This window comes from Pithys albifrons, chromosome 3, assembly GCF_047495875.1.
Source record: "Pithys albifrons albifrons isolate INPA30051 chromosome 3, PitAlb_v1, whole genome shotgun sequence".
Classification (NCBI taxonomy): Eukaryota; Metazoa; Chordata; class Aves; order Passeriformes; family Thamnophilidae; genus Pithys; species Pithys albifrons.
Genome location: NC_092460.1, coordinates 67,473,193 through 67,496,843, shown reverse-complemented (window position 1 = coordinate 67,496,843; position 23,651 = coordinate 67,473,193). Strand labels below are relative to the sequence as shown.

Genomic DNA, 23,651 nt, shown 5'->3' with positions numbered 1-23,651 from the left:
GGCATTGTTCTGCACAGATTCAGTTGTTGTTTATGTGTTTTTTCTTATTTCTGGCTGCTTGTGTTCATTCTGATGAAGAACTTAGTTTTTTTCTTGCTTTTTTTCCCCACTTGGTTCACAGTGACTCAGTTCCTCTCACCTGAGGAGGTATCTTTACAAGACCATGAAGTAGGATGGTCAGGATAGCACTAATAATAGAGAAAACTGGACCAGTAATAGGTTACAAAAGAAAATTCAACTGATGTAGCTCTGGAATCACCGGATGTGATAGTGATGTTCTCAAGAGACTGTCTGTAAAATGAAAGAAGCACTTCATCTCTGTAATGTTTGATTCCTCTCTTGGGAAGATTACCTGCAGAAACCTGAATAATAATGTGAATCTTTTGAGTTGAAAAAACTGATGGTTACAAATGCAGCCAAGACAATAGTCTCATCTCATGTGTTACTACGGTGCTTAGCTTGGGGGTGCAAAGTGGGGATCCAGAATCTCCATAACTTGATTTTCTACTTTGCCATTTAGACATTCCCCTACTCACAACAGCTAAATCTTTGTCAGGGAGATCCTGGCTGTGTTGAAGTCAATTCATATTTGGAAAATGAATACAACAGAGCCAGGATTTTACTTTCTACCTTCATGACAGAGTTTCTTTCTATCATCTGATGGAGAAAAGAGTCTAGATTTTTTTCTGGGGTGAGACTTGGACAGCAATAGTCCACATAAATGAATGTGAACTAGTCTCCTGTTGCATTCACAATCCGTCTAATATGGCAAAAAACTGTAATATGAGATTTTACTGGGATTATCTCAAATGCATGGTATTCTTTGGCATAGTCTTGCATTAACGTGTTGGATTTCTCTATGTAAAATGAGCTATATGGAAATGTCCTTGGTTTTGGATTCTCTTTGAGACTCCCTCTGGATTTTATGGGAGAAGAGAGGGCAAGAGGGACATTACCTTTTATTTTTAATAAATCGTAGGCCTGTGGACACCTGAGGAAGACACCTGACTGATTGTGTCCTGAGGGTGGACTGGCCTTAGCCCTCTCAAAAGTCTTTGTGTTGCCTTGAGGGCTCTTGCCTCCTCTGGCCTACATCAAATTCAGCCAGGTGTGCTGAAGTGGCTGGCCAGGGTGAGAACAAATGAAGAAGCCAATAGGAGTCCATCTTCTTTTGTTTACTGACCCCAAAATAACAGTATATAGTGTCTTTCTCAACCAGATTCCTGTATCTTGGTCACTGATTCAGCCCAGACAGCTGAAAAAAAGTGATAGGGAAACATACATAAGAGAATGTAAAATGTGTGCTATTTACTACATTTTCCCCACAGAGTGTAAATCACTGAAGTATTTTCTTAGGAGTAAGGTGGTAGTGCAATAGAAAGAAAGTCCATTGTCCATTTAAAATGCAAGTAGTTTTTGTGGTGGCATAGGGAGTTTTTTGGTGTTTTTCTTTTCTTTTGTAATTTCCAGATAGTCATCTGAAAATTTCATTTACATTTATTTCTCATTGGATATCCATTAATTTTTTTCTTCTCTGTGTTGTTGTAATCTGTAAATATATATATATTTGGACTATGGACCTGTCAGTTTAACTAGAAAAGAGACTAGAGCTTCCGCAGTAATATTAACAAACCTCAACTTCTAACATTTCTGATTTATGTTGTTTCATTACCATGTGACACACGAGGTCAGGGAACACATGAATTTTACACTACAGATGAAAGACCTGTTTTTTTGGTACGTCTTTAAAAAAGAAATCGTCTCTATCACAGGAAAGATAAAAGAAACAACTAGGAATTTGACATCTCTTCATCTACCTACTTGTATTAGTGTTATTAGAAACATCCTAAGCTTTATGGAGGACATGCTTTAACTTTTTCCACAAACAAAGGTGCCTCACACATAAAATCCATAATTATGCCATTGAATCTAATTATTCCATCTCTGAATCTTCACGCCAGACAGTCTCCTACATCCCAGTACAGCTGCCCTAAAGAAAGCAATAAATGAGAGAGACAATAAACCAATCTCAAGGACCTCAATTTCTGCAAGCCAGCCCTTACACAGTTTTGTGTTACACTTACTCCAGTCTAGCTGTAGGCCTATGCTAAAAGGAGGAGCCCTGTTACCCCCACCTTTCTCTACGGTGGTTTTTTATGACTTCCTCTTCACTGGACCTAACCTGGTATGGCTGGAGCAGATCTGATAGAAAACAAATAAGACAAAGCCCCCATACTTACCAACCATACCTGTTCATGTTAATTTTTTGTGAGCCACATTTATCATGACTGGACAGCTTCCATGTTAAGGTTGTGTTTTTCTGTATCAGTTCACAGAGGGCCTCCTATGCCCCCAAATCCTCAGTATTTTCTCAGGGCCAAGTGTATTTGCAAGATTGCACCTACTTGAATTTTTCAAGGCATTTACTTGTAGATTATGCAAAGATACCATTCTGTCCACAGCCATGGCAAGAGCAGGTTAGAATGGAACTGAGTAAAATCCATAACTCACGCTATTGCCATAGGAGAGAAGCTATTCCATATTTAACAAACTGTGGTCATATCCTTTACCATATGCAGGACTGTGAGAAAGATGTGGTAGAGATGGAAACTGAAAAGCCTGAGAGAATGATTTCCTTTTAAAAAAAGAAATATTATTGTTCTGTCAGTTTTCAATTTTTAGGGCCAAGGACTGAATTGCCAAGTCTTCATAAATCACCCGCTGCTGCTTTTATTGCTTCCTGGAAGGAATTCTTGGTAATGGTGTTGGCTCTTCTGAACATGCATTGGGAGACGTAGCAATAGCCTTGTCCATGTTATGTTTCCATTTGATTTTTGTTGAGCTATGTCAGGTCTTCTCAACACCTCTCAGACATCCAATCATGAGAAAGTGAAAATGTGATTGGGCAATATAATTGTATCATGAACATTGTACCACTTCTGCCTTCACAACATAAGGGAGGATTGCAGTCACTAGGCTAGATCTCTACAAGGAATTTCCGTGTCCCAGTGCTGAGTGCTTAATTATGGTTTTTAAGCTTTCTTAATGATCTTTATATCATTTGAGCATGCCAAATGACAAATCAGCACTGGCTATCTGGCTAGGAGAGCCCATATGAAGTCACTGCTGTAGTGTTCTAGTAAGACCTAATAGAACTACTTGAGCAACTTCATCTGTCCTGACTGACTCTGAGTTTCTTTAAAAAACTATTGAAATCAGTACCTTCTATTTCATAACATTTGTTTGAGTAATTTGGTTCTCACCAGTAGGATCACTGAGTCGAACTGTTAAGCAGCCCTGCCAAGTCCACCACTAAACCATGTGTCTAAGTGCCCTGTCCACATGTCTTTTAAATACCTCCAGGGATGGTGACTCAGCCACTTCCCTGGACAGCCTGATCCAGTCCTTGACAACCCCTTCCAAGAAGAAATTTTACTAATGTCCAATCTAAACCTCCCCTGGTGCAACTGGAAGCCATTTCCTTTCATTCTGTTACTTGTTACCTGGGAGAAGAGATCAACATTCAACTGGCTACACCCTTCATTCAGGTTGTTTTATAGAGAGATAAGGTCTCCCCTCAGCCTCCTTTTCTCCAGGTTCCCCAGCTTCCCAGCTCCCCATCAGACTTGTGCTCCAGATCCTTCACCAGCTTCCTTCCTCTGCTCTGGACATGCTCCAGAAACTCAGTGTCTTTGCAGTGAGGGGCTCAAAACTCAACACAGGAAGTGCACCCTCAGCAGTGCTGAGTACAGGGGATAATTGCTCCTGTAGATATTTGCAGTTATTCTACTATGAACTATTTTCAGTGTAAAATTGGAATGGATTCTTTGTAAACTTTAAAGCCTGATATGTTATTTCCCTTGTTTGAAATTTGCACTGCTTTGTGTTGACTGTTCATCAGTCACCCTGCTTGGAAGAACTAATTTTCAGCTGGTCTTAACCTACCTTATGCTTGACTATGTGTATATACCTCAAGTAAAATCAGGTAGGGTGGATTGTTATGGATTCTGACTCTAGAAGCTGTAGATTTCTGTATTTATATTTATAGCTCTTACATTAAAATAAACTCTAGACGGAATTCACCCAGAGACTACTCATCACCGTCCCAGGAGGTATTGAAAACACATGTAGATGTGGTGCTTAGAAACACGGATTAGTGGTGGATTTGAGAGCACTTGGTTAATGGTTGGACTTGATGATCTTAAAAGTATTTTCCAACCTAATTAATTCTGTGATGTTAAAATGCTCTTTTTGAATTGGGCTTTTCATTGATACGCAGAACTGAAATTGTCACAGTATCCATCAACAGTGAATCAAACTTTCTCCTTTAACCAGACTTCCTAAGGAAGTAAGACTTACAGCATTATGGCGACCTTGTGTCAGTCTTTTCCCGATAATAAAACTGTATCATTTAATCTACTTGCCAATTCCAGCCACATTTGGCAGAGAAGTAGTTATTAAACCTCAAAGACATTAAGTTCTTAAAACGATAAGAAACTCAGGATAGAGATCACATTCAAGCCCTCTCTGAGGGGAGACCCGTACAAGAGCTCAACTGTATTATTAGATTATAGCAGATAATATTATTGCAAATAATATGTATTATTGTGTTATAACAGAGAATCCACATGAAGGTGGAAGAGAGAGAGGCATTAGGAATGTCCAGCTGTGGGAAGTACCTGTTACTAGTTTCATGGCCTGAGGCACCACAAGGTCTGTCCTCTGGCTACAACGCAGCAGCGAGCCCAGCTTTGCTTCTTCTAGTGCCCAAGGAGCTATGTGGTGCTCAAAGCTTGGGGACTTCTCAAATTTCTTGATGATGAGGGTCTCAGAAATTCCTAGGTAGTTACATTAGGTATTAATTTTGAATCCTACTGTGTTTTGTTTTTTTCTGGAAGCTTGACTTGTTATTTGGTGCTTGGAATCGTGAGTAAGGTCAGTGACTGCTTCCAAGTAATAATTTGTGTTTTCAGAAGGGTTGTGTCCATACTTGTAAATAAAATGGACAAAAGCCTCTTTTCTGACCCTAAAAGCAAGTGGCAAGACATATCTTGTGTTTTTAGCCTACACTACTCTCCTCTGAAACAAAATGGCCTGGTTCATCCTGCTTGTGGGGAACGGTCCCTGGCCTGAGCCTCCCGTGAAGTTTGCCTAGGTCTTGTCTAGGGGCAACAAGTTCTTGTAACATGATGTGGGTGAACGCAGTGTCCAGGGACATGCTCACAACTGAGCATTTCTGTCCTGGCTTTCTTTAGGTTGCTGGCAATGCTGTAGGCAGGAACACTGATACTCCAACTTCCTATTTTCTGTACCATTGGTGGCAAACATGAGAGAGGAATGATTGTATTCTGCTCACACATTGGTTAGCTTAGACTGCATCAGGAGCCTGCTAGATCATTGTCTCTTTAGCAAACTGCCCATGCCAATATGGAATAAAGCTCTTTGAAAATTAAGATTTACCAAAGCTGCATCTGTCATCTTTATGACTGTAACAGACCTTTACTCTGCCAAAGTCCTTTTCAGTGGGGAGTAGTATTTTGAATGTCTGTCCCTATCAGTGTTGTGTTTAGCATCCTTCAAGCAAAACTTTCCAAAGGAACAACCTGGCTTAAAACTGCTAATGCAAAGGTGTAAGAAAGCCAAGAGAGTCCTTCAACGTTAAAACAAAATAATTAGAACTGCACAGTACTTTCTGAGAGAACCATGGGGCTTTCCAAGGCCCATGTTCCTCATGTTCCTTCAACAAAACCTATATAAACCTGTTAAATACTTTATCACAAAGGGTAAAAGAAAAGGCAGTTGTGATGCAGCTGCAGAGGTTCTGCAGTAGATCCTTTTCTTCTCTCCTTGCCAAAGGCCTGTGTCTCTGCAAGTAGCAGCTCTACCTTTGCTTCAGCTGTAGTGCGTCTGGTTGTATGGTAATATGTGGCACTGAACAACTGCAGTTCAGTCATGCTTACAAAGGCAGCAGTTTAAAATTCACACTATAGGAGCACATGGTGATTATCATTCCTCCATTTCTCTCTCAGTATCTGGCAGTCTGAGCATCTGGTTAAGATGCCTTTTAAAAGGAACAGGTTGAAACCCTGCATCTCTTTACAGTACAGATAAAGTGGTCATCATGTATTTTATTGTTTGTGTTTTACTTAATTATTTCTGGGATGTTTAAAAGTATTGCAGCACCTTGCCCTTAGCTAAATCTTTTCCAGTAGCTCACTGTTTCCTTTCATATGGTGTGTTGGTAGTTGAGCCTACTTGGCATTTGTATTGCTATTTGTTGTGTGTATTTTAGCCATATCACAGTTGGAAATGGAAAGCACTTTATAAATACCCTCTTGCTCTTTTTATGCATAGGGACTCATTTCAGGTAGAAAGTCAGAAGTAGAGAGAATACACACAAAGCTATTATTCTGTTAATTGGAGGTTTTCTTCCCTCTTGTTGTAATAAATGATAAAAGACAATTTGTACAGTCAGGACCTGGCACTGTAAGGTGGATCTGGTCTGGCGTGATACTTAGGTTGCATATCAGAGTACGTACTGTGCTAACAAAGAATTATGAGGTTTTTTCTTCTAGTTAATGTAGTTTTAAAAGTACAAGCGAGTCAGAGTGAATATTTCTGTGTGTAGCAGAACATCCCTTTGGAATGTACTTTCATTATTTATCCAATTTAATGCCCGTATTTTAGCTGCACATTTTTGGCACCTATGTGCAACTAAAGAAGATGTAAATACTGGAAGATCTAGGAAAAATGTGCTGCTTCCATTGAAATTGCTGGGAGCTTTGTTGTTCCTTCAAGTAGTCAAGACGATTTTGTGCTTTTGCAGAGTCCTTCTCTCACATCTGCTATTTATTGCTTATTTGCAATGCCAAAGATGCTTCATTATTTTCCTCAATTTTTTCTTTGCCTTTCTAAGATCTCTAACAGTTTCTGTAATACTGTGTCCTAAATTTTGCAGTGTTTTCCCAAGCTGAAACAGTGACCGTAACATAGGTGACCCTCCTGCTCTCGAAAGTTCCTAGTACTACCTCCCATGTTGTGTTTTCTTTCATAGCTATTCTGCTATTTCCAGACAAAGTTCTATTCATTTATCACCCCCATATCAGTTTTCTGATTTGTTGTCCAGTAATTTATGACTGTTTGGAGCTTTGGTACTTATTACAGTGCCCAGTGACCCTGTGACCCTCCTCCCCATGCACACTCTGCCACCTTGGCCCCTGGGCCAGTTTTCTGATGCCACAAATTGCAGTGCCTATGTCCATACCAGAAGCTGAGTGTAATATTCCTATGTTGTGTCTAGCTATGAGGTGAGGTGTTGCTGATAGAGGGATGAGGAAGAAAGAATAGGCTAGGTAGATATACAGCAGCTTGAGGAGAATATTGTAAATAAAACACTGCCTTAAGTGGCTTTCCTTGGAACTCGGTGAAATTCCCCCATCCGGTTACCACTTTTCGTAGGGTGGTGACTTCATCCTCCTGGGTGTAAATACCAACTGAATTACAGTGCCAAACTAGGCATGGTGCCCTGGGCAGTGACTGGTGGTGGTATTTGTGAAGGCACATCACCAACATACTTTCTTTGTTTGGTGCTTTTGGTGGTACTTTATGAGTATCAATTAGGAAGATATGTTTTTTCCCTTTCATCTCTCCTTCTCCTGAGAGTTATATTTGAGACATAAAATATTGGGACCACTGAAGGAAGGTAGCGAATGAGCAGAATGGGACAAGAGACTTGGTTCCTTTCTGATGACTTTAATTGATAGTGTGAACTTGTTCATTTTTTAAATTATGAGTGATTTGATATTTTTTGCTGTAGCATAGATCTTGGTATGGAATTACAATGACAGTTATATAAAATTTATAGAGTACATGTAAAATACATGTAGATGTACCTGCATGTGCAAGCTTATTATATAAAAGAAAAAAATAAATCTGCAATCAGTTTTTGAGCTTCGGTCATTTGTTTCTGAAACAAGAAGGACTGTAACTTCCCAAAATACATCCCCTGCTTGATGCAAGTTAAAGGACCCAACCTTGTACTTCCTCCTTAGAATTTCTGGGGAAATGCATTTTGCTGCCAACCTAACATACTTTAACAGGACTCCTGCTGAGCAGACCTTGTGTCCTGCTGTGACAGCCATGACCATGTGTACAACTGATTGTTACTGGGCGATATAAATCTGATTGGAACATGCCCGTTAATTGGTTTGAGAGCTCAATATAGACAATGCTGTCTTGTAGCAGATTGTGTAGATAGGCCTAGTCACAGGGTTAATTCTGCTTGACAGCACATCAGCAGCATCTTGAGTAATTACCCAACTTAAGTTTTCCCACAGTTGAACTGAGATCTTCAAAGGCTTCTACATATACAAGTATTATTAACCGATATCTGAAACATGATGTTCCCACAAGGGCTAATTTTTTCTTCCTTTTTTAAAATATACAGGTTATAGGGTTCATTTGCTAAGTGCTAAGCCCTTAGAAGAAAACACTACTTGTTAGAGAGAGAAAAATCTGCAGTGCACAACCAAAGCTAATGGTGCATAATGCATACTTCATTGTCCTTTAGCAAAGACGTTAAAACAAGTTAAAATTTAGGTCTGGCTCCCTTCCTCTTTCCCTCTCTCCCACCCCCCACTTTCCACTTTTAAGAGAATCTAACCACTTACTCCTATGTGCAGAGTGAGTAAATTGAAGACACACACAAACAAAAACCTCCTAGGATGTTGTACAATTAAGTACAGATCATTGGATACAATACATATGACATTAATGAAATGGTATCTGCTTCAAACATAGATTGGAAACATTCATGAATAAATTAAATCCTCTTAATGACTTCTCAAAAATGAAAATGAATGAAAACTATTTCATACAAACAACTGTATGCTATGATTCACCGTATATAATTTAATCCTGTTTAAAATTTGTGTTTTATTTTCTTAATTTTGTGATTGGACTTTTAAAATATCTTCTTTGTAACTCTACATTGTAGAAAACAGCAAAATATTAAGGATAATAGTAATTATTTGGGTTCAAATGCTTTTCAATGCATTAAATGTTAATGTACAGAGTTAGTAACTAGTCTGGTTAAAAACTCTGTTCACCGGGAGGATCAATCTGACAAATGGCTTTTATGGCATAAAGCACTTCTTGTAACTTATGATCTTTTAATTTTCTTTTGCAGGTCAGAAACAAAGTTTGACTCCAATTCAGGTATGTTTCGATTTACAGTGTTTTACTGAATGTACACTATTCAGGTTAATCTCAAAAGAATAGTTTATCAGTTTAAATTCAGTTTAGTTTTAAACAAACTGGGGTAGGTCAGTCTTTAAAAGGATCTTCATTTCTCACCCTCTTTGCTTTCATCAGTTGCTGTCTCTTTACATTTTCCCAAAAGATGATCAGGAAGATGTATCTTACCATAGGCTTTAATTGATCCAGAAAAATTATAATGCAAATAAATGATAATACAGACTAAAGCAAATGGAAGAGTGAAGTTTGAGAATGCTATAGAGGAGAATGTTTTTCTTCCTGGTGGACAAAGACATTTCATGGGAATTTGAAGTCAGTGCAGCCTATCTGTCAGGAAACAGTTGATTTGTCATCAAATTTTCATGACAGATGCATGTACACAACGCATGCCAGACCAGTCTGTAGAGCTCAGTTGAGGAGGTTTACCAAAAGGCAGTCTCTCTCAAGTTGTCTATTTAAAGGATTGTAATGTGTTGTAGGGATTGGGAGAGAAGTGAGGGTCAGTCTAACAGGTTAATGTATATCTAACAAGACAAAATACACAGGACAGCAAACAGGAGAACTGTTGTGTGAAAAAAACAGAGATCCTAATAGCAGACTGTTGTTTATTGAGTTAACTATTCCCGGGTGTTTCTTGAAGTTAAACAATAATAAATTAAGAATAAGCTATTGTTCTGAAACTAGCTGAAATGTCCATTGCCTGAAAACATCACTCAAAATACCTTTTTTGTTAAGATGAAAAAGTCTGTTTTAAACAGGAAACATGATATTATTATGGCAATTTAGTTTTTAGGCCAATGTTATCTTCTATATGGTTTGCTTAATGCAGTGATTATAACTGCTTATAATGTTATGAATTTTACAATATATATTAATCAGAGTGTTTACAGAATAGTATGTTTCTTTTTATCCCAGGTACACCAGGATTTGGGTTTGAAATGTGAGGCATTATGTTGCTTTTTCTTTCCACATGAGATTTTATCTTTGGAACTATATAGGAGTAAAATCTACATCAGGAAGCATTTAAATAGCCAGTTCCTACATCTTGTATACTTGAGTCATCTTGCTTCTATTATGATTTTAGTCTATGAGTTTGAGGTTACTTGCTTTAAATACTGCTTGAATGAACTCTGTGCTAAGATAGGTTCTTGGATCATGGCAAAACATGGAGGAATTACATGGGGGATAGCTTTACACATTGTCTGTCATTACCCCCTTTATTTTAGCAAAGTCCCCAAAACTAGGGTGTGGAACAATGTCATGTCTCACTTTTCTGTTAAGTGGAAAATGTTCTCTGCAGAGCTTCAATTTGCCCAGTGGATTAAGCTACAAGTTTCTGACTGTCTTTTGAAGCAGTTCTCCTTTTAGGTGCACTATTTTGCCTGCTGCTCCCCTTGGCAGTGAAGGCAGGGGTATGGTATGCCCTAGGGAGCCCAAGGTAGCCATAAAAGTTTGGCACTACTGCAGCTGTGGTGAGTGCCTGCTCAGTATGTGCCACCAGGCCTCTGCCCCAGGGCTCCTGGTCCCATTTTATTCTTTGCCCTTAATACTGTACTTGGGACTGAGAATTATGAAGGTTTAACACCTCAGTCTCATCAGCGCTGTGTCTTTTGGGACAGCTTTCAGCTAACAACCAAGGGTAGATATTGAAAGATAGTAGAAAAAACAGATTAAGCACACAATTAAAATGGCATTTTAAGAAAAAAGAAATCACAGAAATTACATAACCTCAGTGGGTGTTTCATGACCAGCAATACCAAGGCTGGAAAACCCCTTATCCTTGTGAGAAGTATAGCAGCCTTCCCTTTAGAGGGACAGCCCTCAGTTCTTTCACCAAGAAGCTATTCACGATAGTCAGATGGTACAAGCAGTTAGAATTTCTCTTTTGTTCCCAATATGTAAGAGTGGAGGAGGAGTGGAGATACTGAGGCCAACTCAACATGTATCACCCAAATAAAACATCACTGTCTTTGTTTCCCCAGCGAAGAGTTTGCTGTCACTTTCCACAACCAGACAATAAGCCCAGAGCTCCTGCTGCCTCAGTGAAGGTGTAGGCAGGCAGTGGAAGGATGCATCCTTGTAAAAAAATCTTTTTTTCACATGGGGGCATGCAGTGCCCTATGTAGCACCATGTTCTGCATTCCACAGGCCTTTGAAGAGTGTAAACACAGTACTGTTTTTAAAGGGGTTGACACCAATGACTCTGTAGTAATACAACCTAGAGTTCCTTGGAGACACATTAAGGTATTTTCACATCCCTCATTTCATTTTGAATTCCCTAGACTGTGATTCCTGAGTAAAGCAATGATCCCACAAACTGGAACAAACATGCTTTCTTCTTGTATATCTTATGTTACTCAAAACGGTTCAAGTGTTGAACATGAAAATGAGGTTATTTTACTCTAGAATGCATATTTTTCCCCAAGAAGCTGTTCTACAATTGTTGCATACTCTAAATTAACCCTAATCTTAATTCCAGTTAACTTGCAAGATGTGCCCTTGTTAAGCAGTTATCCATGCTTATTATACTTGTCTTTCCTAGAAATATTTGTGAAGCATTGAAGAATTAAAAGAAGTCCTTCTGAAGTACAAAATCAGAAATACAGCTTTTCAAGTGCCCAGTAGGCTTACTGCAGATGTAATTCTGGAAATGTTCAACACTGAAATATTAGGCAAACATTGTCAAAAGAAGATTAATTTGAACTTGAGCATTAACTTAAAAGAAGGCTGCAAAATTCCTACAGTGATGATCAGGATTTATCATACAAATAGCTATAAAATCTATAGGGGACACACATTCTTCATATCATGACTAACAGTACTGTAAGAGTCAAAAAACTAGCGATCCCAGTCTGGGGGTAAAACCTGGAAAACTTCTCTGAACACACAACACGCAATTTAAGGGTCTCACAGGCAGGACATGCTAATAAGGAGGCTGGATTATGGTAACATATGTTAACTAGGGGATTATACAAGTTTCAGCTAGGTTGCACAATTAGTTAATATTTTCTATAACAGGGATTTACATGGGGGGAAGAAAACAAAGGGTTTCAACATGAATTGGTAACATTCATCTTAAAGTCCATTTCTATCTTGGAGCCGGAGACAGCTAATCTCATGGCAGAACATCAACAGGCCTTGTTGTCCTTAGTGACGGGATTTGTCTCAGCCTCTGTTGACCAAGGTTTACTGTTAAGCTTGTCAGTTCCTCACTGCTGGAAGCTGAATTTCAATTCCTGCACAGTTCAATCTCAGAAACTTGTTTTTCCCTACTGATTCTTTCTGAGTCTATAGCTGGCAGAATTTCAGTCTCAGAGATTGCGGGGTTAGCTTCATGCTGTTAAGAGATCTTAAAAAATGAAACAATTTTGCTTTTCTATCATAATATGATGAATTTACTGGTACTTAAAATAGATTTTTTTTCTAACAAAGTGCTTGAAAGTGATAAAGGTTGTAGGAAAAATATATTTTTTTCCTTAAAATTTAAGAAGCAAAGTAAACCACAAAAAAGCGCAGCTGAAAAAGATTTTGTTCTAATTATTGGTATTTTGTTAGTGTCTAAAATGCTTATTGTGCTACACGCTTGGTTAGAAAATTCTGGAATTTAAGAATGTATGAATTATACTGGAATAATTAATGGATTCATTTTGTGAATAATGAATAGTTTTGTTTTTTTTTTTAATTTAGAGTAAAATAGGTCTACATGTTGCTGTTCCACTGTTAATCCCACTTTAGTAATAGCAAAAATAATAACTGAAAATGCAATCAGTCTCAGATGGCCCCAGGTCACCAGGGAATGGTAATGGTGACATTCCTACTGCCTATTGAGAGGGCTGGAGTTTTCTTGGAGCATCTCCTGTAATATTTGCTGTATCCTGCATGTCACTGTGGAGGGGAGATGTGATATTCAAGTATTAGTGTTGGCAGTGAACTCATGCAGGGTAAAAAAAACAGTTTTGTTCTGTGTAAAAAGAAAGGAAAAATTCACAGACAATATACAAGGACTCCAGTGGAGTCTTTTTTATGTATGTGTCAACTCAGACCATGGAATGTAGGAAGTCAGAGAGAGCAGGGTGCGATAAAGGGACAGTTGGGGATGCACCACACTGTGGTAACACATCTGTGCACTGAAGAAAGAGGAGTGCCCAAGGACACACAGTGTCTTCAGCTCTGTTCATCATTTGCTCTGCCAGCTTCCTGCTTCTCTCACAAAAGGAGATGTATTTCCAAAACCTGTTCTTCTTTCTTCTTGCTTCTACATACCAGATGAAATGTAGAGATAATGCATATGAATTTATATTGCTGTTTGTATCAATACTTTGGAAACATTCCAATTAGTATTGAGAATTAAGCTATAATAGCTGCCCATGCAGCTAGCTGTTGTCTTCAGGGACACACAAGCTTTTGTTGGATTTCTACTGCCCCAGCAGTCAAATACAAACCAAGTGGAGGAGCCCCCAACAGTTCCTGGAATTTCCTTCGCCTGCCTTGTCTGGACTCACAGTGTCAGCCAGTGACTCTGCAGGTCATTTCTCCTCTCTGCACATCGGATTTTCCAGCAGAATGAGTGTATCCCCATGTGTCCAGCACTGCACAGTGCTGCCTCCCTTCCATCCCCATCAAAGTTCCCATCCTTTCCTTTCTCAATTCTTGTATTTACTAGTATCTTTCCTTTAATGTGGCCCCTACAATCTACTGATTTGCAAGACATGATTCAGCACAGGTGCCAGAGAACAGCTGAAGAAAATTATAAGGTTGGGGGTGGTCAGATGTTTTCCTCTCACAACTTCCTCTTAGCTACACTTCCAGATGTTCAGCAATAGGCTTTCCTCTATCAGCCCTGATTTCCCCTAGCCTGTCATCAGTCCCATTGTATGAAAGTCATCAGTACATGCATAAGGAACTCCTCGCCTGAGTAAAAGAGAAATGGAAATGAAAAGTCATCTTGAAAGTAAGTATCTTTTACTGATCCTTGCTACTAGGGAAGCACAAAACAAACCACTTGCCTGAAACCTTAGGTTGCTGAAGAAGCAAGGTACTTAGTAATATCATCCACTGATCTAAATCATAAAAGATCTAACCACAGATTAAGAAATCAATTCCTATATTTTATTGATATTAGCTTCTTCACTAGGTTGTGATAGAGTGGTTCCTAATTTCTTCTCAGAAAGGCTAAGTATTTTCAGGAACAGGGAAGAGAAGTGACATTTGGTGTTCTTAACAAAACTCAAGAGTCATGCTACAATCAGAGTATTTGATTAAAAAATATTAAAAGAGCACTGTCAGAATCTGTAACAGGGAAAAGTGGCAAAATAAACTGAGAACAGGAATGCTCCATAGCTTTTTGGATGAGTCAAATGACCTTTCTAGGTTCTCTTTCAACTATGAGGAATTATTTCCTTCTCTCTGGCCACCACCAGCACATGGATTCTTGAAAAGGTATGTGAGCAGGCACGGAGAGATGGTGGGAGACAGTTACTGCAAAAACAGAACAGTAACTCAGATTATCTTGTCATTATTTCTTAGTGCTGTTTTGTTCTTGGCATTAACAACTCCTCAAGTGAATTGTTGGGGATGCAACATCTGGAGTGTATGGCCTGTCATATTTGTTCAGCAGCAAGACGAGTGTTTAGAGTCAGATGCAAGCTGAACCATCTGATGAATGTTTTCAGGGTCATACTGTGACATGACTTGGTGTATTAGATGGCTGGGACATCTCACTGGTACATCCCAGGGAACTGTGTGCTGATCTCCATTAACTGACCAGTGCCTGCTCTTGTATGTCTTATAAAGCATGGCAAAAGTTGGTCAAATTATGTCAACATATAGGACAATGTTCTGCTTTGTGGAGAACTAATTAAAATGTTGTAAGCATGCAGGCAAGCTTTTTTTTTCCACTGTAAATAGCTGAAGAAGTCTGTCTTTAGAAACAAGTTGGCAAAAGTAGTCTGAGAAGACACAAATAATGTATAAATCATGGTTTTATTACATGGAATTGAAAACTGTGGGATTATAAACTCTACAGTTAAATTATAAACTCTACAGTAGATTAAGAATTTTTTAGTCATTTTAAGTATAGCTGCTTCAGATAGGTCTGGTCTATTGGGGAACTAGTCTATTGTTAGTCAGCAAATTGCTCTTTTCAGTTAGCAACACTGAGCAGCATAACATCTCTACTGTTCTGGATGGATGTATTTTATAAATACAAAAGTCTTGTTTAGACCTGCTAATCGTTGTGGGGTTTTTTACTCAACAAGGCTACCTAATTACTTTTCAGAAGCTGCTTGCATTGCAGTCTTGTTTACTTTGCAAGGATTTTCAGGGGAAGAGCTGTCTGATGCTATTGAGCATGTCCAAGACCTAGAACAGTGGAAACACTTTCTCATACGAGATCACCTCATAGGTCCACCATAAGTCGCATCACAGATGGCTTTTACAGTGTCTTCTAGGCTAAGTAAATGAGGTTCCATTGGAAAGAATCTCTGGATAACAACATAAAAGGCAGCATGCTGAATGTGTTCACCTGAATTAAGAGTATTTATCTCGGCCTTTGCAGTCACCTACATCACAAGATTTGTGTCAAGGGGACCTCAGTTCTTTGCAGAAGAAATAAAATTGTCTGCAAATAGTCTTCCCAGGTCCAGAATTTCTCATCTAATTGAACTGTGTGATTTCTGCAGCAGAATGCATTACTGTGGCTGTAGATAAATGCCTGAATTTGTTTGTTGAAATCCAATGTCTAATTATAGTAGTTTAAATGACATGTAAATGTGATCTAAGGACTTGGGCATGTAAGACAGAAAATACTTATGGAATATAAAACTTCCAAAGCTGTTGAAAACTGATATTCCTAGCAATGAGATGGAAAGCAGGTTTTTACTTGTTTTGCCATAGGTTCATTAACCCATGCATTAATTACCTTTCTTTGGGTAGAGCACTACATCAGTTGTCCTATGAAAAGGTATTTCTTGTTTCTCATTGCACTTTTTTATTCTGGCTTCTTGAAAACAGATCAGGTCAAAGGAGGAGGAGCAGAGTGCAAGGAGGCAAAGTTAGTAGCCTCTATTTGATACTAAAATCCAGTTCCTACTTGGCTTCTTGTGGAGGAGGGAAGTTTTTCTGTTCGTGTGATGCCCTGTTAAATCAGAGGAAGATGATGAAAGACGTGGCTTAGCTGAGGAGTGGCCCCACTTTTTCATCGACAGTGTCTAGGAGCTGCTTCATGTTGACTTTCCAGTTTTACAGTAAAGCCAAATGAAACCAAACCAAACGTAACTAAACTAAATCTAACCTAACCTAGCACAACTCCCTGAGTCTGGCTGAGGGAGAAGAATAACTTACAATGCTCTCCTTCAGCCAGCCTGGTTTCCCTTCCCACTCTGTGAGGAGTCTTAAATAATGACAGCAACAACTTAAAGACATGAATAGCATCATTTCACTTGTGACTGTCTGGAGGTGCTTGGTACTGCTGTGACCTGAATTGTGCTCAGAGAAAATCTAAAGCTTTGTAAAGTCTTTGGGACAAGCACCACACTGCCAGCCTCATGAGCCTCTGGGATAGAGGAGGGGGTGAGATTGGCATTCAGTGGGTGCCCCACTGCAGCCCTCATACACTGTGTCACATGCCTCTTTGGGCTTCAACAGCTTAGCTATGGGACAGGCTACAGCCACACACCAGGCAAAGATGATGACTGAGGTGTGCCTTGGTGAATTTAACAGGACAGGTCAATTTAACAGGTTATGGTCAGCGTGTCCACTCTTTCTCTCCTTATTTTCTCACTAACATAAAGTGCGTTTTCCTGTTTTGGTTTTGGGCAATGTCTCATTGAGCACAGTATCTATTCTGGCTGCGTGCGTGTTGCCCAAAATTGCACATCATCTGCTTTGATTAGCATGATTTACAGGGTTATGAATTTGAATGAGAAAGAGGTGGACGCTGTTTTTGTTTCTTCCCTTTGGATTTGTCAGAGAAAAAAACCTTAACAACTTGTTTGTACAAGATCATGGGAATGATATCATATAGTATTAATTGAAACTAGAAGAAATTTGTTATTTGAAAAAAATTAGACTGTACAAACTAGCTAAGTGATAATTATTAATGACAGAAGGTTAAATAATGATTAAAATATTTAATGTTTTTCTTTCCTTTATGTAGTGCTGTAAATTTATGACCATTAAAAAACCACATGAAAGATCTGTCAGCTTTTATTAATTTGTATTTTGGTCTCTTATCAAAACAGATTTCAGGTCTCATAGAACTAAACGTAAAGGGGAAAATGCAAGCTGCTTTTAATCAAACTGGAATGTTCAGTGATCACCATCACAGTCTTTACAGTGTTGATCTGAGTATGAAGCAAAGAAAATTAATTTGTCTTTTGTTGACTTAATTTAGTGTCAACCGCAGCCTTTAAGATGTAATGATAGACAAGTTTGTGTCATACCACTGCAACTGCCACTATACATGTGAACAGCCATCTGCTTAGGATTAAGTCCTAAGTCAAAACACCAATGAGGTCTAATGCTGCCAGTTTAAGTTAGACACAATTTGCATGGAGTTTTATGTGAGTAAGGACATCATGATCAGGTCTTAAGCCAGACAACAGTGAATTAAGTTACAGGAGCAGACAGTATTTGTGAAAGCAAAGAATTGTATCCATTGTGATCTGATCAGGAGTCTTAGAAACCATGCTTTCAATTGGGGGGTAAATTACCATTCTCTATTGTTTTGTATATTATTGTCTTGCCCGCCTGTTCTTTACAGAGTAAGTGGTCCCAACCTTTTTCATCTGTCTTGGTCCGGGTGTCTGAACAACCTTAGATCTGTATGCCCTTCTCCAAACACCATGCCTATTAAAGATCATAAAATCAATTTTCACAGTGATTGTTGTGAATAAACCTGGAGTATCCAATTTAACACTAGTATTTTCTTTTCTTTACTAGCTGTAGCAACAGAAGTGCTTTAATTATCTGCATAGTATCCTTTTCAGGTTATCTCTGTGTCTGGCTTTGACACAATCTCTATATGTCTGTGGAGAAACTGAAGCATTCTATTTGGAAGGATATTTTATACAAGTTATTACTATATCAGGGGAGTGGGATCGTCTTAACTAACTGTAACTATCTACCTTAACATAGCCCTCTGAACTTCATCTTGAGTCAGTTGGAAGAGATAAACATCCTCAGATGAGTTCCTTCCTTCTGCTGGAGAAGTCTGTGTCTGGATGCGCTGATTCAGCCCTTTGAGTGCCCATCAACATTAGACTTAGGCACGTAGCTTTGATGGTTAAAGTCAGAAGAGATTATCACTGGAATGGATGTGCAGAGAGCCTGAGGATGAGTGGATGTGATCCCCAATTCACTTTCTAAGGCAGATACTGTGGAGGTGTAGTGAAAAAAAAATCATAAATTTAAGAGGAGAACTACATGACTGTGCTCAAGTTCTGCTGGATTTCAGTAAGCTTCTTGTATCCAGAGCTTGTGGGGAATGTATTAATGGGAAAGATGAGTATAGCTTGTGATTGTTTTAGTTCTGTTTCTCCTTGTACACATCCTCATTTAGCTTTTCTTGTCTTACCTTCCTTAAACAAAACCAAATATGCTTACATTTCTCCAGCTAGTTAACCCAGAGAATTGCTGCAATCATTATCACTTTTTCTTGAATTATGAGTGAGAATGGTCAGATGTAAAAAAGCTGACAAAATATGTTTTACAAATTGAGCATTCACCACAGTTCATCTGTTCATGGGCAGGAAAAGAAATGCGTTAACTCAAAGAGAGATGGCCCAAGGATTATAAGAGTGAATCAAAAATGTAAACGTACTCAATTCAGCTTCAGTCAAGGCCCAAATATTAAACTGGTCTTTGACATGTTTCAGAAAGCATGTGAAATGTTCCAAAATCATAGTAGGAAGAGATGTTCAAGGTTCAAACAAAGTGGGGGGAGCTTAGGGGAGGCGAGGCGGGGAGTGGTCCTTCAGGGAATTTTTCTCTCCCTCCCAACACAAAGGTTCTAGGAGTTGAAGTGCCAGGACTGAGAACAAAGGAGTGGTTGACAACTCTAGATTCCAACTTAATGGTGGGGCGGAGATGAGAAAGGGACCCCCAGCACCTGGGAGGGGGAGAGGCTTTTTTCTGTTTGCTGGCTGCACTTTGTTTTTGGGCAGTGGCAAGACTAGAAGCCATTTTTTGCTGGGCTGGTGAGAGCTCCTTCTGGCTCTGCTCTTTGCCTTCCCCTCTCCATTTCTGGGCACCCTGAGCTTCAGAGAGAGAGAGAGAGGAGGGTCATGGCTGCTTCAGGACACACTGCAAAACTTTTTCCTGGGGACTGACTTTTGACTGCAAGGAGATTCCTGGTAACTATTACACCCCTCAACTTCCAGAGTTTCCTTCTTTCAACAAAGGACAAGGAGAGAGTGCTCTTCCCCACAGAAAAGGTCCCATCTCTCCCACACGGGTCTTATTTTCTCTTATCTCTGCCTCGCTGGGGAAAGACTGAGAATTCACCTCATGGCCAGCCAGGGCATGGCACTTCCACCTGCAGTCCACAAATATAATTGCACAGGGAGGAAATTACAGGTTTTTCTTGGGGATTGTTTGGGTTTTTTTGGTGCTGGTGGAGTAGTTTGCTCTGGTCTGTTCATAGTTTTATCTATATACCGTAGTTAAGAAAAGTTATCCTTCTTATATACATTTTTTAATTGAAGTTGTTTGGGGTTTTTTAATTTAATAAGGGGTGAAGTGAGGAGGCATCCCCTCCTTTAGTCTTGGTAAACACCTTGGTTTTCCTTAAACTAGGACAAGAGATTTTGCTGATTTTATGTCACTATTGTTGAGCTTTTAGAAAGTCAAAAGTCTTATTCTGTGTTAGCCACACTGAGTAAGTTAAGGACACCTGACACATTAAATACAGATACGAAAACTGAAGGGTGTATTTTTAAAACATTAACATTTAGAAACAGAAGTGTTCTGTTTCTGCCTCGTACTTTTCAAGGAGGTGGTCATGAGAACAGAATTCCCCTGTTTATATTCTCATTTAAAAAGTGTTTACCCATAAGATTTATGGAGTTTGAAAGTGCTCATATACTCACTTCCATACTTTTATCTCCCCTTGAGTCAGTGATTTTTTTTCCCTGTCACATACACAATAAGGGATTTAAACAGAGTCCCAGGAATATTGATTCACAGAGGAGTGGGATTTGGAATGTCAGTTGTCAGCCCTGATAGAATATCTGGAAACTGATTAAGACATACTTAGGTTGAAAAGTGGCAAAAAAAATGTGCTTGTGATTAAAAAAATCTGCTGCATAAAATACTGTGTTGAGGGTAGAAGAGCTCTTGAAACAACTTTAAAAGGCAAGAGAGGAATATACAGCATTTCACTGAAATAAAAGCACTCACTGCTTTCAAGTATAGTACGAAAACCCTGATTGAAAGACTACCGTCAGAGCTGGACGTTAGGTCATGAATTAGTATTAAGACTGTGGCAAACTGAATTTCTTGGCCATCGCTTACTCTGTTAACTGGCTTTGCTGGAGAAAGGAATTACAGGAGGTCTCCTTTTAAATAATTCTGTTTTCTTTACTCTCTGAATGTGTGAGACTCTTCCCTTGCCCCACAATAAAGATGTATCTCAGATGTACCTGCATCTGTATCAGTGTGGCAGTATGATCAAACTGGGCTGCATTTTACTGTTGAAGATGAGCCTGATGCTGAAATCTATGCCAGCAGCTGCTTTCATGCCTTTGGTTCCAGGCATCATAGTACAAACCATACCAAAAGTAAGTCCCACTCCTAAAATAGCAAAGAAATTTACATAGCAGAACTTTGATGGCACTTTAACATAAGCTTTCATGTTTCCCTTTGCTTTCTCACACCAGGAAGGTCTGTTCACAAAGGACCTACTCTGGGCCAGTATGTGAGACTCCCCAGTGGGACATGCCCCCCTCCTGGGCTCTTGTTTCTGGGAGGAGGGAGAGAGTTAATGACCATCCCCCCACTTCCTGTGATGACTACACACAAGTCCAAGTTTGCGTCCCATGTTGTCACTTACGTGGGTGCCTGCTAGTATGGCACCCAGAATGGCAAGGCGACTTGACTGTATTTGGATGGGAGTGAGGACACAGATCTTCATCTAAATGCCCTGCCTTAAGCTGATCTGATCTTCCTTCATCAGATCAAGACAGGGATGGACCATACAGAGACTCTATGCATCCCTCCCCCCTACCTCCTTCCCACAGCAAACAGGGTTATTAGGAAACTTCAGAAACTGAAACTCACAAGATTTCCCCTGGCACTTTGCCTCTGAGAATGTTTCTACTTATCCACAAAATGATCGAGCTTTAATGAGTTTCTCACAATTTGTACAAGCAGTAACAGTATATTTCTTTCGTTCCACTGCCAATATGCAAGTTCTTGCATATTTTTTAAAATTTTCATACACTGTCTTGGCCACTGCCAGGGTTAAACATTACACAGATGGAGGTGGGCAATAACATTGAAATGCCAAAGTAATCAAATGTATCATATGAGACGGTCAAAAACTACACGATCCCAGCTATGGGGAAGAAAACTGGAATACTTTATTGAACACCTGACCACTTTTTAAGGTTTCAGGGAGACGCATGCTAATAGGTAGGAAGGGTTATGGTAATTTCAGGAATTTATGGAGGAAAGACTGCAGGGGATTACAACACAATCTGATAACATTCATTCTAGACTCTTTTCTTATGTTAAGGCAGGAGACAGCTTATCTTCAAGTTGAGCATTACCAAGCCTTCCTCTGTTCTTGGTGATGGAATTTCTCTCAGCCTTTGTTGACCAAGGCTTGCTGTTTAAGATTTCTAGCTCTTTCTGCTGTAAGCTGGATTTCAGATTCCCACAATCATAGCCTTCAGTTCTGCTTTAACATTTTGATATGAGTGTGTTACTTCATATTTAATAATAAAAAGGTGCTCTGTTAAAGAAACTGAAAGAATAAGGCAGAGTGTTAATCAAATTCATGAAGATTAAGAGATGAAGGGCATGCATTGTCATCTTTTACTACAGTGTGAAGAATAAGATTATCTAAGTTATGCAGTCATTCTACATTTCATTCTGGCTGTATTTACAGAAACTTACCACCCATATCTCATTAGTTGGATGTTATGGTTTATTTGTGCAAGTCTGTTTTAAAACTAATGAATGATGGGGAATCAGAGAGTTACAGCAGGTATTTAAAAAACATTTAAAGCATGAGTGAAGAATGCTGTGCCTTCAGGAAACTAATTGAGATTTACAGAAGCTCAAGCAAATATTTAAATGATCTAATAAAGATCTATGAAGAAGAGAACAAAAGAAATAGTCTCACGGGATGGGCATAGGAAAGCAGATTGTTAAACACTAGGACAGTAGAAAGATACGCTAGTATAAAGCTACATATAAAATTATTGTTTGCTCTGCTCACTCAGTTTATATATTTGGATGGATGCAAAGTCTTTCCTATATGTTCTTATTGTAGAAAGAGGTAAAATGTTCAAACAGAGGAGGCTAAAGTTAGTCCCAGAGGGTTGGGTAGCCACAGCTAGAACAGTGAGAACAACAGGACTTGAGTATCCAGGAAAGTTTGCTTTAAGTTGGCAAGCAGAAGGAAAAGATTTGGGGTTTTTTGTATGTATTGAACTTGGGGAGGTTATATACCAGTCAGGTTTTTTAACATAAATTGATATAGGAAAGGAAATATCTCAAACAAAATCTTGCATTATATGCATGCAAAATGACAGGTGGATAATAGTTGAGCTGTTTGAATTTTATCCAAATTCTGTAATTTTTCCAGTAGAAATTTTTAATAAAATTTTAGACATTTTTGGAAAGTTTCTAGACAGCTGAAGACTGTTGTTTAAGGCAATGTCATTATGTAGGAAGAAACTAAAATTCCCAAATGTGCCATCAACTCAGGCCCCACTTAATTGGGTGCTTACTAACTGGCACCCACAAATTGGTTTCTTAGATAGCACAATCATCCATCTGTGACAGCCTTTCTTTTGGTGCTGCCCTGGTACAATGCAACTGAACCCCTCTGTGACCCCTGGGAATGTCAACCATAGATGATCAGTCACACACAGCTGTCCAAAGGGTGATGGCTTTTTTTCAGGCATTTCTAGAAAATTATTCATAGTTTTGCAAGTATTTTAGACTTAACATTTCTTAAGGTTTAGATTAAGAAACGTATTAGAGCAGCAGTGTGAAACAAATATTACACCTAGTGATAGCAGTGCTGGACACTGAAAAAGAGAGGTTGAACATTGGAAGTTTTGCTACTGGGACATCTTTGAATACAAGAGTAGGAATTCTTCCTCCTCCCCACTCTACCTCCTCCCTCAAAAATACGGCAAATCCATGGGATGGTGCCTGGCGCAAAT

The 23,651-nt window shown here is 39.1% G+C and overlaps 1 protein-coding gene across 1 annotated transcript in view; it reads left to right on the top strand.

Moving 5' to 3' along the window:
* MSRB3 (methionine sulfoxide reductase B3) overlaps positions 1-23,651 on the top strand; it is an 84,170-nt gene that overhangs the window by 36,793 nt on the left and 23,726 nt on the right. Inside the window, 1 exon segment of the mRNA XM_071552280.1 lies at positions 9,188-9,216. Coding sequence (XP_071408381.1) covers positions 9,188-9,216 — 29 coding nt within the window.